Source organism: Equus asinus, chromosome 6, assembly GCF_041296235.1.
Source record: "Equus asinus isolate D_3611 breed Donkey chromosome 6, EquAss-T2T_v2, whole genome shotgun sequence".
Lineage (NCBI taxonomy): Eukaryota > Metazoa > Chordata > Mammalia > Perissodactyla > Equidae > Equus > Equus asinus.
The window spans coordinates 86,424,756-86,438,573 of record NC_091795.1 but is presented as its reverse complement, the minus strand read 5'-3'; the positions used below and the strand labels follow the sequence as shown (position 1 = coordinate 86,438,573).

General features: G+C 34.6%; 1 protein-coding gene across 2 annotated transcripts in view; it reads right to left on the bottom strand.

Annotated features, from left to right (window-relative positions):
* Positions 1–2,718: 2,718 nt before the first annotated feature.
* Positions 2,719–13,818, bottom strand: part of WDR35 (WD repeat domain 35) — a 56,241-nt gene continuing 45,141 nt past the window's right edge. For both annotated transcript variants that reach the window (XM_044771987.2, XM_014848041.3), the window contains 7 exons: positions 13,222–13,354; positions 11,202–11,312; positions 10,115–10,279; positions 9,096–9,236; positions 8,284–8,440; positions 4,346–4,586; positions 2,719–4,039 (listed from right to left, as the gene is read on the bottom strand). In XM_044771987.2, coding sequence (XP_044627922.2) covers positions 3,889–4,039; positions 4,346–4,586; positions 8,284–8,440; positions 9,096–9,236; positions 10,115–10,279; positions 11,202–11,312; positions 13,222–13,354 — 1,099 coding nt within the window. In that variant the 3' untranslated portion in view covers positions 2,719–3,888. The remainder of the gene's footprint in view (positions 4,040–4,345; positions 4,587–8,283; positions 8,441–9,095; positions 9,237–10,114; positions 10,280–11,201; positions 11,313–13,221; positions 13,355–13,818) is intronic.

Genomic DNA, 13,818 nt, shown 5'->3' with positions numbered 1-13,818 from the left:
AGAAGGAGGGAAATAATAAAAATTAGAGCAGAAATAAATGAAATTGAAACAAAAAAGACTGTAGAAAGGATCAAAGAAACAAGGAGCTGGTTCTTTGAGAAGATAGACAAAATTGACAAACTCTTAGCCAGACTCACTAAGAAAAAAACAGAGAAAGCTCAAATAAATAAAATTAGAAATGAAAGAGGAGAACTTACAACAGATACTACAGAAACACAAAAGATTATAAGAGAATATATGAAAAACCATATGCCAACAAACTGGACAATCTTGAAGAAATGGATAAATACTTAGACTCTTACAACCTCCCAAAACTGAATCAAGAAGAAATAGAGAAGCTGAATAGACAAATCACAAGTAAAGAGATTGAAACAATAATCAAAAATATCCCAAAAAATAAAAGTCCAGGACAAGATGGCTTCTCTGGAAAATTCTACCAAACATTCAAAGAAGATTTATTACCTATCCTTCTCAAACTCTTCCAAAAAATTGAGGAAGATGGAAAAATTCCTAATACATTCTACAAGGTCAACATCACCCTGATACCAAAGCCAGACAAGGACAACACAAAGAAGGAAAATTCCAGGCTAATATCGCAGATGAACATAGATGCAAAAATCCTCAACAAAATATTGGCAAATCAAATACAGCGATACATTAAAAAGATCATACACCATGATCAAGTGGGATTCATACCAGGGACACAGGGATGGTTCAACATTGGCAAATCAATCAGTTGATACACCACATTAACAAAATGAGGAACAAAAACCACATGATAATCCCAATAGATGCAGAGAAAGCATTTGACAAGATCCAACATCCACTCATGATAAAAACTCTCAATAAAATGGGTAAGGAAGGAAAGTACCTCAACATAATAAAGGCTGCATATGACAAACCCATAGCCAACATCATACACAATGGGGATAAACTGAAAGCCATCCCTCTGAGGACAGGAACAAGACAAGGGTGCCCACTCTTACCACTCCCATCCAACATAGTACTAGAGGTATTGGCCAGAGCAATTAGGCATGAAAAAGAAATAATATGAATCCAAATAGGCAATGAAGAAGTGAAACTCCCATTGTTTGCTGATGACATGATTTTATATATGGAAAACCCTAAAGAATCCATCAGAAAACTATTAGAATAATCAACAACTACAGCAAAGTTGCAGGATATAAAGTCAACTGCAAAAATCAGTGGCGTTTATATACTCCAATAACGAACTAACAGAATGAGAACTCAAGAATATAATCCCATTTACAATCGCAACAAAAAGAAAAAATATCTAAGAATAAACTTATCCAAGGAGGCAAAAGACCTATACAAGGAAAACTATAAGACATTAGTGAAAGAAATAGATAATGACATAAAGAAATGGAAAGATATTCCATGCAGATGGATCAGAAGAATAAACATAGTTGAAATGTCCATACTACCTAAAGCTATCTACAGATTCAATGCAATCCCAATCAGAATCCCAATGACATTCTTCACAGAAATAGAACAAAAAATCTTAAAATTCATATGGGGCAACAAAAGACCCCAAATAGCCAGAGCAATCCTGAGAAACAAGAACAAAGCTGGTAGTATCGCAATCCCAGACTTCAAAATATGCTCCAAAGCTATAGTAATCAAAACAGCAGGGTACTGGTACAAAAACAGGCACACAGATCAATGGAACAGAACTGAAGGCCCAGAAATAAAACCACACATCTACAGAGAGCTAATCTTCAACAAAGGGGCCAAGAACATACAATGGAGAAAGGAAAGCCTTTTCAATAAACGGTGTTGGGAAAACTGGGCAGCCACATGCAAAAGAATGAAAGTTGACCATTATCTTTCTCCATACACAAAAATAGACGCACAATGGACCAAAGACTTGAAGGTAAGACCTGAAACAGGAGATATATTCCCTAGGACTGATCTCTTTGCTAGGATATTATTTCTGATTCAGGGCAATATCCTATTCTGGCATAGAAAAAGACAAATGAGATAGATGAAATTCACTGTGTTAAACTTAGATACGAAACTTATGAGACATGTTAGACAAAATAAATAGAGCATATATGTGTGACCATACCTAATATTGATGAGGCACTGAAAATACAAAAGGCAACCAAGGAAGTAAATATTCATGACACACTAAATATAATGCAACTGATAAAGCACTCAATATGTATGAGGTCTTGATTCAATTACCCATTGTGACACTTACTCTGACCCGTCCTCTGCCCAGGAAACACAATCGAATCCATGACTGCTGAGCAGGCTAATTCAGCAACCCAAAGCTGTGGCCAGGTGTACTTGCCCCAGAGCTTCTACTATAGAGCAAGTGTGCATCACTGGCCTGTGACACATTCCATCTGATTGGGTCCCCTGGCTCCAACCTCAACTCTGGTCCTCCTCATAATCACACTATCAGGGAGAAGCTGATGAGGTAGACAACCAGGAGATAAGAAAAATATATAAATGAGGATTCAGATACTATAATCTTTCTACCCCACTGGCACCTTATCCTAATAGTGTTCACTTTCTCCTTGTTCCTTACTGCATGTTTCAAATTGATTCAATAAACAATGCAGTTTGAGCATCCTCATTTGGTTTATAACCCTTTCTGTTCCACGACCTCTAGAATGGCTTGCTTGGTAGTGAGGCTGCTATTATATCAAGGTAACTTCCCACAAGGCACACAAACACAGACAGAGACTTCTAAGACTTCTGATCTCATTTTATTTAGGCACATGAGCCCGCTGTCATAAACTCATGTAGGCTCTAAACCTCTTCTCATAGCTCACTATTCTCAGTCTGCAACAGGCTTAATTTGTCTCTAAAAGACCAAAATCATATCACATTGAGAGAGTTAACTGACCTAAGTATTGCAGCTGCAATAACAATGTTGCATATTTCTCTTTATTTATTGCCTCCACTAAACATGAGCCAAACTTCAGCAAATAATCTTGATGAAATTGTGCTAGAGTCTGGTCTGCAGCCACAAAATGAGAAGATGTAAGTTCATTAGAAATAAATGGAGAACATTATTAGCTACATAAAACAGGTAAGAAATTACCAATTACTGATTACAATTTGTTCTTTTTTAAATAATGATAATAAGTCAAAACAGATGCGTATCAAGAAAGAATCACTCCCTACAGCCCGAGAGCTGCTTATTCAAGGGTCCAGCTTGGTGGCAATGTTTCAACTGAAACTGTAACTAGAAAATGGATGTTTTGTATAAATTGATATAGAGCCAAGTTTTCTGCACAATAACACGAAGAGTAAATGCCAAATGCCATCTCTTAGATGAGACTAAAAGGGTAGATAACAAAGGAAAAGCTATATAAAAAATAAAGCTATTAGAAACAATGTAGAAAATGTCTCAAAATGCCTTCTCTTCACTTCTGAAAATGAAATAGAGAAGACATTCCACAACTTATTTAATTAAATACAGCAAGAGTTAGAGCTCATTTCAGTCTTATAGTTGTTTAACCTCCTTCTAATACAGGTTATATCAATTCCCTAAACTCAACTTTGCCCCACTCTTATACTTCCCCTGTCCCCGCCCCCACCAAGATTTTTTAAGGAATTAGTAACCTTGACAGTGTGAGAAAAAATTTCCCATTCGGAGTATTTCCATAGCATCATGTAACCAACCACAAGATAGACAGACAGACAGAAAATAAGGTTGATTTCCACATGTTTTATTGAAAACCAGCATCATTTCACAGTTGTATTTTTACACAAAATTATATATATATAAAAACATATGGAAGTCTATATATATTTATAAAAACATATGGAAGTCAACCTTATTATATATACAGTTACAGCTATATATATTTGCTACATATATTTCACAATTTTACGCAGTTTGTCACTTCTTTATCCCACTGAACTGTGGCATAAGGGACAGAAGCTATAGTTACTGATCTCCTGAGCCAGCACACAGTGCTTGCATACACTGCACATCCAGAACTGATATTCGGTGATTGGGCTTCCTGTGGCAACACATGTTGGCAGTTTCCCTTCCCCTCTGTAAAAATAAGAGGAAAAACAATTTAATTATACTTTGAAACCTCTAATGACTTAAAACTTTATTTCTTACACTTTAAAAACTGAAGAATGAAAAAGATTTCAAGGTAAACTCCAAATTAAAACTTTTCTTACAATGAGAAAATAAAGCATTAATATGCTTGTAAGACTAAATAAAATAGGGTAAAATGTTAAGGTAAATTACTTCAAAATTTAGCGCTTTAATAATTACTATGCACTATTATACATATAGAAATCCAAGCTTCTAATAAGGTAGAGTGACATCTACTAATTAAAATTAGCATACCCTTCAAGAAGGTTGTCCAGCTCCGATTTTCTGTTATCTTTTGGAGTATGTTTGGTGAAGATTTCTAGAGCAAGATCTTCATATTGCTGTTTCTGTTCTGAACTGAGGGTCTCTAAAGATTCGAGTTTAATAAAAGCTTTTGAACAAGTACCAAAAGCTCTGCTGGCACACGCACAGAGTGCTAACAGAGAGTAGATCTCAACGGCAGGGATGATGTCTTCATAGTCTCTCAGGTGAAGAGCTGGGAAAGAGAAGACAACGTGGATTTTGAAAAGTAATCATGATACCATGAACATACATGGGAGAGAATCCATGCCAGCTGCGGTAGTTTAACCCACGTGAACCTTAGCACACTGAAAGCAAACCACTGCGGGAGATGGCAGCACTAGTGGGAGGAAGCAGGCTACGTGATTTCCAGGGTTCTGTAATGCCAGCCAACAGCTCTGGTCCTACAAAAATCACCACCACCACATCATGCACATACACACAGACAAAGAAATCTGGCGTCGAAACACGCATCTTTTGTTCCATATAAACATGTTAGAAATTTCTGTGGCATTCCAGAAAAAGTAAATTAATATTATACTGTGTTAGTCATAATTCTCAAGACAATATCTTGCTCCCTTTTGTAAAAAAAAAAGTTATAAAATCATATGTTTTCTATTTGTGTTTCTTTGAACAGATTATTGCTTTTCTGTTTGTCTTATTGAAACAATAGAATGTTGAGAAAAAAGAAGTGAAAATGAGCCTCTAAGTTGTCAGTTCAGACAATTTATTTTGACAGCTAACCACATCTTATTTTTAATTTTTCTATACTGGAGATATAATCTCTTTCCTAAAAATGCACTGTAGAATTAATATCAGATTGGTAACCAAATTGTATCTTTTTCCTTCTCTAGACCTTACAATCTTAAAAATATCTTGTTACAGTATATTGGGCATTTCATAAAGTAATTTAAAACAATATATTCATATATTTTACAATTCGATTCCTGTAAACTGGGTCAAGTATTTACAACAAAGTTCAATGGAAGAAATTTACCAAAAATTCATTCATTCAGTTACAATAAATAATACCCTCTAATTTCATAGGTTCATAGGCAATAATTTACAGGGCATACATTGTTTCAGATCATTTTATCACTGACAAGAATATTGAAGTATGTGGATATCTTCACCCAGTAGGTGGAGAATCTCAAGTTAAAGGTCTAATTTATCTTATAAGTCTAGAAATTGTGCATAAATTATATAAAATACAACTATTTTAAACAGTGAATAATTTGTATATAAATCAGTTAAAATTAAATGGTCAGTTATAAAGTAAACACATAAAAATAAAAATGATTCCTATGTATAACTAATAAACAATTTGAAAAAGAAATTTATAGTCCCATTGCTAATGACAACAAAAATAGAAAGAAACTGCAAAAGAAATATTCAGAGTATACAAGAAGAAAACTACAGAACTCTAGAGAGAAGACAAATATATAGTTTTAAAAAATTGATGTTTCTGGATGAGAAAACTCAATATTGTAAACATATCAATGATCCCATTAATAACACATTAAATTAATGCAATCCCAATTCAAAACCCAATGGGACTTCATTGAAACACCTTCCAGACTAAAAAAAGATTCTAAAGTTAATCTGGATGAAGAAATGCAAGAGAATACCCCCAATTTTTTTTTTTAAAGATTTTTTTTATTTTTTCCTTTTTCTCCCCAAAGCCCCCCCCCCCCCCGGTACATAGTTGTATATTCTTCGTTGTGGGTCCTTCTAGTTGTGGCATGTGGGACGCCGCCTCAGCGTGGTCTGATGAGCAGTGCCATGTCCGTGCCCAGGATTCGAACCAACGAAACACTGGGCCGCCTGCAGCGGAGCGCACGAACTTAACCACTCGGCCAGGGGGCCAGCCCCCCAAATTTTTTTCAAAAAGAAGAGTAATGAAGGGGGCTGGCCCCGTGGCCGAGTGGTTAAGTTCGTGCGCTCCGCTGCAGGCGGCCCAGTGTTTCGTTGGTTCGAATCCTGGGCACGGACATGGCACTGCTCATCAGACCACGCTGAGGCGGCGTCCCACATGCCACAACTAGAAGGACCCACAACGAAGAATATACAACTATGTACCGGGGGGGGGGGGCCTTTGGGGAGAAAAAGGAAAAAATAAAAAAAATCTTTAAAAAAAAAAAGAAGAGTAATGAAGGAAGTGAAAGTCAAAATATTAAAATGTAAAAGTAAGGTAAGTAAGAGGGCAGTACTGACACAGAAACTCGTGACTAGAAAATAACAGTCTAAGAAGAGATTAAGAATATGTGTAAATTTAGTTTCATGGAGGTAGAATTTCCAATCTGTGGGGAAAGAATAAGGTTTTAATAAATGTATTTAGGGTAACTAAGAAGTTATAATAAAACATAATATTTAATAACCTTCCAGTGAAGAACTTCCTGAGCAGGACCCCTAAGTGAAATATATAAAGTAAAAGACGGATTTATAGGACTGTATAAAACCACTATTAATATCATCATCGTGGCTACCACTTCTTGAGGGCTCACAATGTCAGGCGCTGTAATAAGTGAATTTTCTTTTCATGAATTTCTCACTTAATCCTTAAAACAACCCTGTGAAGGAGATACTATCATCCCCACTTTTCACAAAAAGAAACTGAAGCTTAGAGAGGATAAATAATTATAACTTATAAATTCTAAGGAAAATCAATACATTGGCTGAGGGTATAATCTCTAAAGAACTCTTACAAAAATAATGAAAAAAGAAAAACCATCGCTATAGAATGCCAGAAACACTCAAATAAAAGAATTTCTCTAAAAGATTTCTCTTAAAGATCATGCCATTATGATATAGATTGAGGATATATTAGGGTGTGATGTATGTTGGTGATGACACGAGCAACTGATTGGTGATTTCACAGTGGCCCAACCAATGTGACACGGGAAGGCCAGGATGGAGGGTGACAGCGCCTGCACTGCTGTTATGCCCATCTGAAAGCACTATAATGGTTTAGTCTTTCATATGCTTTGGTTTAAAACATAATTCTCATAATTATGCTCTTTTGGAGTTAATATATCTGAACTCTAGAATATCATTAATCCAGAAATGAAGATGCTGATACTGCATGTAAATAAGCTTCTATAAATTATAGTATATAAATACAATGGCATATTATGTAGCAATAAAAATGATGACACAGATCTATGTTTACCAACTTGGAAAGATAACTGCAAAGATAACTGTCGAGGGTAAAAAGCAAGCTCCTGAACAACGTATATCGTATGATGCTACATTAAGTCAAACTGTATACAATTTTATACACGTGGATAAAGTCTAAAAAGAAGTTCACCCAAATGTTAGCAATGATTACCTCCAAGTTTTTAAGATATATTTTCCAAATTATTAGATTATTTTACTTTTTTCTTTGTATTTTTTTCTGTTTTGGTTAAAATTGTTACATAAGTATCATTTTTATAAAAAAAGTTACATGCTATAGAAATCTATCTACTGATATGGAAATATTTTGCAACATATTATGTTTTTTAAAAAGTACACAAAAGTATGACCTGCCATATTCCCAATACTGTAAAAAAAACAAATTATTTATATACACACACTCAAAAGGATATGGACTGGGCTATTAAGTGTTTGACTTTGAATGGATAGAATAGTGAACGCTGTAAATGTTCTTTTTGCTTATTTCAAATTCCTGGTTTTTCTGTGAACCATATGTATTGCTTTCTCTGTATTAAAAAATAAGAACTTCAAAAAGGGGAATGCACAAAACAAATTATAGATAGCAAATCTCAAACATATAAAAATAAATCCATAGAAAAAAGTGTTCTTGAAATTAATTTAAGAGCATATAGAGGGAGCTGGCCCTTCATTTCCGCCTGTAATTTTGAGTCAATTCTCCGCGTTAGGGAACAGCCCACCTGTCTTCAGCGCAGTGTCCACGTAGCCCTCGTAGAGCTGCCTCTGGGCCAGGATGAAGAAGTGGTAAGCCTCAGCCCCTCTCCAAGCATTGTCTGTGAAGCGACTTGCTGTGGACAGAACTTCCTCTTCCAGCAAACCAGCCAAAGCGGAAGTGGCCTACAAGGAAAGCAGACCCACACTTTCTGTCAGCGCGACTCTAACAATGGTCCTTCCAGTGAAGAGAGCTCCTGAAACTGTTATACAGTGAAATATCCAGATTAGCAGATTTTATCATCACAAGACTGTCACTACAGACTTAATTACTCCAATATAATTCATATTTTGTTAAACTGCCATGATCACACTTTTTTCTTCAGCTTTATTGAGGTATAACTGACAAATAAAATTATAAGATATTTAAAGCATACATCGTGGCAATTTGATAGACATGCATTGTGAAAGGATTCTCCCTGTGGTATGATCAAATTTTAAAATGAATTGATTAAACTTTAAGTTAGTAAGAGAATAATTCATTTATACATCAAATAATACACATATTCTAGGAAAGTTTTTAAAACTCACTGATTAGAAAGGATTTACTAAGAAGGAAATAATTAAAACAAAGACAACAGATTAGTCTTGCAGAAAGTATAATTTTCACTATTTCCAAGTAGAGATTTCTAAATTTGAGCACTAATTCCAAAACAGTCATTCCTCTTTCTCATATCATTTAAGAAAATAAATGCAAACAAGCAAATTAAATGACCTGTCCATAAAGAGAAGCTTGATAGGCTTTTTTCTTAAATACTTCAGATGATTTAATGTCGTTTACCTCTGAACCCTTCCCTTTAACTTTCCCTCGCTGGGCATTCTTCATCTGTTCGTGGTATTGCTCTATTAGTAACGCTGACAGGACATACAGCTTCTTCACACGTAAAGGTTTAGTTCTTTTCTTTGCCTCTTCATCTGCAATCTGTAAACATTTAAAGATTTGGGGAAGATATTTATTAGTCTACATTTGTATAAATATAATCATTTCTGAAATTTGAGTCTCTAAAAAAAAGGAGTAAAGTCAGGATGGAATACAAAAACCACCTATTTATGATAAATATTTTAAAACCCATTTCTTTTCCTTAGTATTGATAGGTATGTAGTTTTTTCCTTAGTATTTAGCTCTTGGAGTTAGAACTCTTAACAATCATAGAAAATAACAGATACAGTTAAATAACCAAGTCAGAATAAAGAAAACTTTCACAGAATGGGCAGTATTTTCCATAACAAAGAGATTTTAAAAATAATGTTCCAAGTACACAACAATAAGAGTGCTTTAACATGGTACATCCTTCAGAAAGTTTAATGTATTTAGATGATTCTGAGGGAAATTTTTCCTTTTTCATTAAATCAAATGGGAAAAGAATAGAATAGAATGTAAAATTGGAATACATTAATACTATACTGGTCATTTTTCCTCCAAATGCATATTATGAGAAGTGTAATGTCTTTAAAACATACATTTAAAGAACTCAAAATTCTACTATCAACAAGATTTAATTCCCAGGTAAGAGAATTTGTATTTTATGGTCCCTGAAAATTCTATAATTCTTTGTTAACTTCAGTGTTAAGCATATATACAACTGTTTAGCTATCAAAAGGTGCTACTATTAATAAATAGCCCTGTTTGTAAAAGGTAAGAATACTAAGACAATGCATAGTTATAGTAGTAATAAAACCAGAGGGGTTTTGCTATAATAAATATTTGTTTCCAAAGAAAATGGAAAATGTATTCTTTAGTATATAAGAAAACACTAGTAACTAGAACAAACTAAATACTCACCAAGATTATTACATTACCTTAAACATCAGTTTAGCAGCATCATAAAAGTAATTGGCTTTCCGGTAGAGTTCTATGGCATCAAGAGTTTTATTCTTTTCCAATAAATGAGATGCATACCTCGCTAAAAGGGATCCAATTTCTTTCATACTATGATTTTTAGCCAATTCAACAGCTTTGTTCCACTGGGGAAAAAATAATACCATTCAGTTACCCAGGCATTTACAGTCACATGTCATAAAATTCACAAAATAAAACTTACAATAATAGATAACACTTTACAATAATAGATAACACTGTGCCAAAATTAAAAACCGATATGTTTTTAAAAATCACTTAAATTAAAATCAGAGCAATTATAAGTTTTCTAAGTTAAATATGTGTCTAAATGACTAAATGATCTAAGACTTTGATTTGCTTAAGAAGTACATCTGAAAAGGAAAGCTTCAAAGTTTATAATCACATTCATCTTATAATTCTAATTTTGTACAAACTATGAATGAGAAAAAGATATATTTGTTTATAGTAATACAAAATACATAACTTCAGTTAATAAAATGTCCTATCAGATTTAACATTTAAAAGTTATTTTTATAAAGCAAATGGAGCTTTACAAAATACTTTAAGAAAACACTTAAAAGAATACAATGATTGTCAACAATTTCAACAACAATTCTATACTTTTAGTTAAATCTCAGCTCTTAAAAATATCAAATATTCGTTTTCTATAAAGGGAAAGGAAAATAGATTTGCCAAAATAAATAGTGATAAAAGTAACTCAATTCCTTCCTCTTGCAATGACCATTAACTGGTCCTTCTTTGGAAACAAAACCCAACCCTAATAAAATGCAGAAAATTATGAAATTACTTCCACACAAAAACTTGCCAGACTAAAGGCACAGGTTTCTTCATGTTCCCATATGGAGTTAGTGGGTCACCCTTAATGGTAGCACTTCAAGAGGTAAGTGCAAACTCCATTTTCTTGTCCTCAACTAAGTAAAAGAATATCTGGCTCCTTTCACAAACTTCGTCTCAAGCCGTCCAACCCTTATATTGGCAACAATCTTTAAAGGCTGACCATGGTGACTCTAATTTCCAGTTCCTTACTTGGTTGAGATGCACACAGGTATCTACTGCTGCCTTTGGCTGATTACATTTCAAAAATGCAGTCACTGCTTGTTCACACATTCCAACTCTCACAAACATTTGTGCTATTTCCTGTAAGTACAAAACAATACTATCAGATTTCACAGACCAAGGAAATCACTTATATTTTAATTTACAAAACTCCATAGGGACATATGGATATTAAATTTACTGGTGGTTACTGTGATTGTCCTTTTCAATGGACATAGGGGCAGAGGCTACAAACCAGAAAGGATGCTGAGGTATCACCATCTATAAAACTAGGGCTTCACCAGCTCACACCACGCATCTGATTTTTAACCTGGTCCTGAAGATACTGCCCTCTTTTCTTCTTTCAGTTCAGTTGCTAGTTTATAGAAATAGCAAGCTCCAAAACAAACCCCCCACTAGCGGGTGGAAAAACCTTTAAGGCAATTGACAGAATATTCAATCATCAATTAGAGGCTTAAGGAAACCTCGCATTCACAGAGCTCAAATACTTCTATAAAGAAATGCCCCAGACAAGCTGGCCATTCATTAGTTCAGGAAGCTAGACACAAAACAGAGCCGCCTTGGAGGGTGGCAGCAGGGAGAGGGAGCCACACAAAAACCAGTCATACTCGTTTGGCTGTATTCTCCATTTTCAGAAAATCAATTTTTTTTCTTTCTGGATATCGAATTGGCCAGAGTTTTTCTCCCCACCCCGACTTCTAAAAGATTTTGGGAAACTAGCATAAAAGTACATTTTGTATCTTGTTATCCTTTTAGACAGCAATGCTTTTATTTTTCTGATTATAAAGTAATACATTATTATGGGAAAAAAATTGGAAAATATGAAAAAGTAAAGCTACTCATAATCTTACTGCCCATAAGAAACCTCTCTCAATATTCTGGTGTAATTTCCTAACATCTTTGTCCTATGAATATATATGTACGTGTGATACACTGTCCCCACACCCAGGGTTATAAGTAGTTTCATAATTACTAGTATATAAGTAATTTAATTTCCTTCCTACTCAAGAAAACACACAGGACTGAGAACACGGTGCATGAACATGCCATTGTTACGGGGATAACTGCTGTAATTCATGACAGAGAAAACGGAATTATCAGAATTCTATACTTAATAGACAAAATTTTTGTGGCAGAACTCACCACTGATATATGTCCAGACCCTGCAGTTGACAGCTGCTGACTCTATAGGTATTGGACAGCTCAGTGATTTACACTTCAGATAAATAAAATACAAACTCATACATTATTCGACAATTAATTTAAAAAGCCTTTAAAAGAACATTCAAAAGGAACTACAGAGAACTCTGCTTTTCATTTCTTTCTTAACATTAAATACTTTACTGGTAATATAACCTAATAAAAGTCAAGCTATCTCTTAAAACTTTTTTTATAGTAAATTTCAAATGTACACATACACACACTACTCCCCAGACCCACCCTGGATTATTCTGAAGCAAATCTCTGACAACATATCATTTCATCTGTAAATATCTCATGGGTTCAGTTAACTTTTTTTTTCCTGAGGAAGATTGTCCCTGAGCTAAAATCTGTGCCAATCTTCCTCTATTTTATATATGGGATGCCACCACAGCATGGCTTGATGAGTGGTGGATAGTCCACACCTGGGAACCCTGGCCCCACGAACCCCGGCCCGCCCACGCAGAGCGTGTGAACTTCACCACTACGTCACCGGCCTGGCCCTCTGCTAACCTTTAAAAGCGATTTTATAAAACTGATGAGACTGCACAAGACTGTGATCATGTTAAAGTAGTCGGAACAGGACTGATTCTTCCTTCCATTTTCAAGCACTCTGTAATACTGATAGATTGTTTTAATAATTAAAAGCATCATTCCATGTCTAAGGAACTGTAAGATTATAGAGTAATTTTTAACTTTCTTTGTTGCAGAGGACATTTCCTGATCATAACATTAAAATACCTTATAAAGTAACCTAACAACTCCAAAAACTAAAATGTGCAATACCTACTGGAAGCAACTTGTGGTGTTCTGGAAGTGAATTGGCAAGATTCTCCAACCCCTCATAATCTTCTAACATGTAGTAACATTCCGCTAAGCGCTCCTGGTTCCGGCCTTGTACATAATATTGTACAGCATTCAACCTATGGAGAGAAAGAATGAAAACTTTCAAACACTAATGTGAATCTCCTGATAAATGAGCGCTTTCACCAAAAATGTTCCTTCATCAGAATTACCAGTACTAGTATACTCTAGTCATCATCTTCAGTTACAGAATGTCTTTGAAGCATTTAAATTGAAAAAAAAAAAAATCTAAAGAATGTGTAGCATATTTTAGTTGCAACATTCTTTGACTATTCTTAAGAAATAGTTTTAATCTGACCTACAGTCGTTCTTCCAAACACTGACATAAGTATATTGATCAAAATGAAAACTTAAGAATAAAACCAATGATTTCTGAAAATAATCTATAACAACAAAATAAGCAAATACAAAATACTTTTTTTACATTCTTCAGAAATAAATCATCTAATGTCTTAGAATTGCACAGTGTGGTCTCAAACAGTAGAAAGCTGCCCAGAGTGAAGTGCAAGTTTTGTGCATTTGG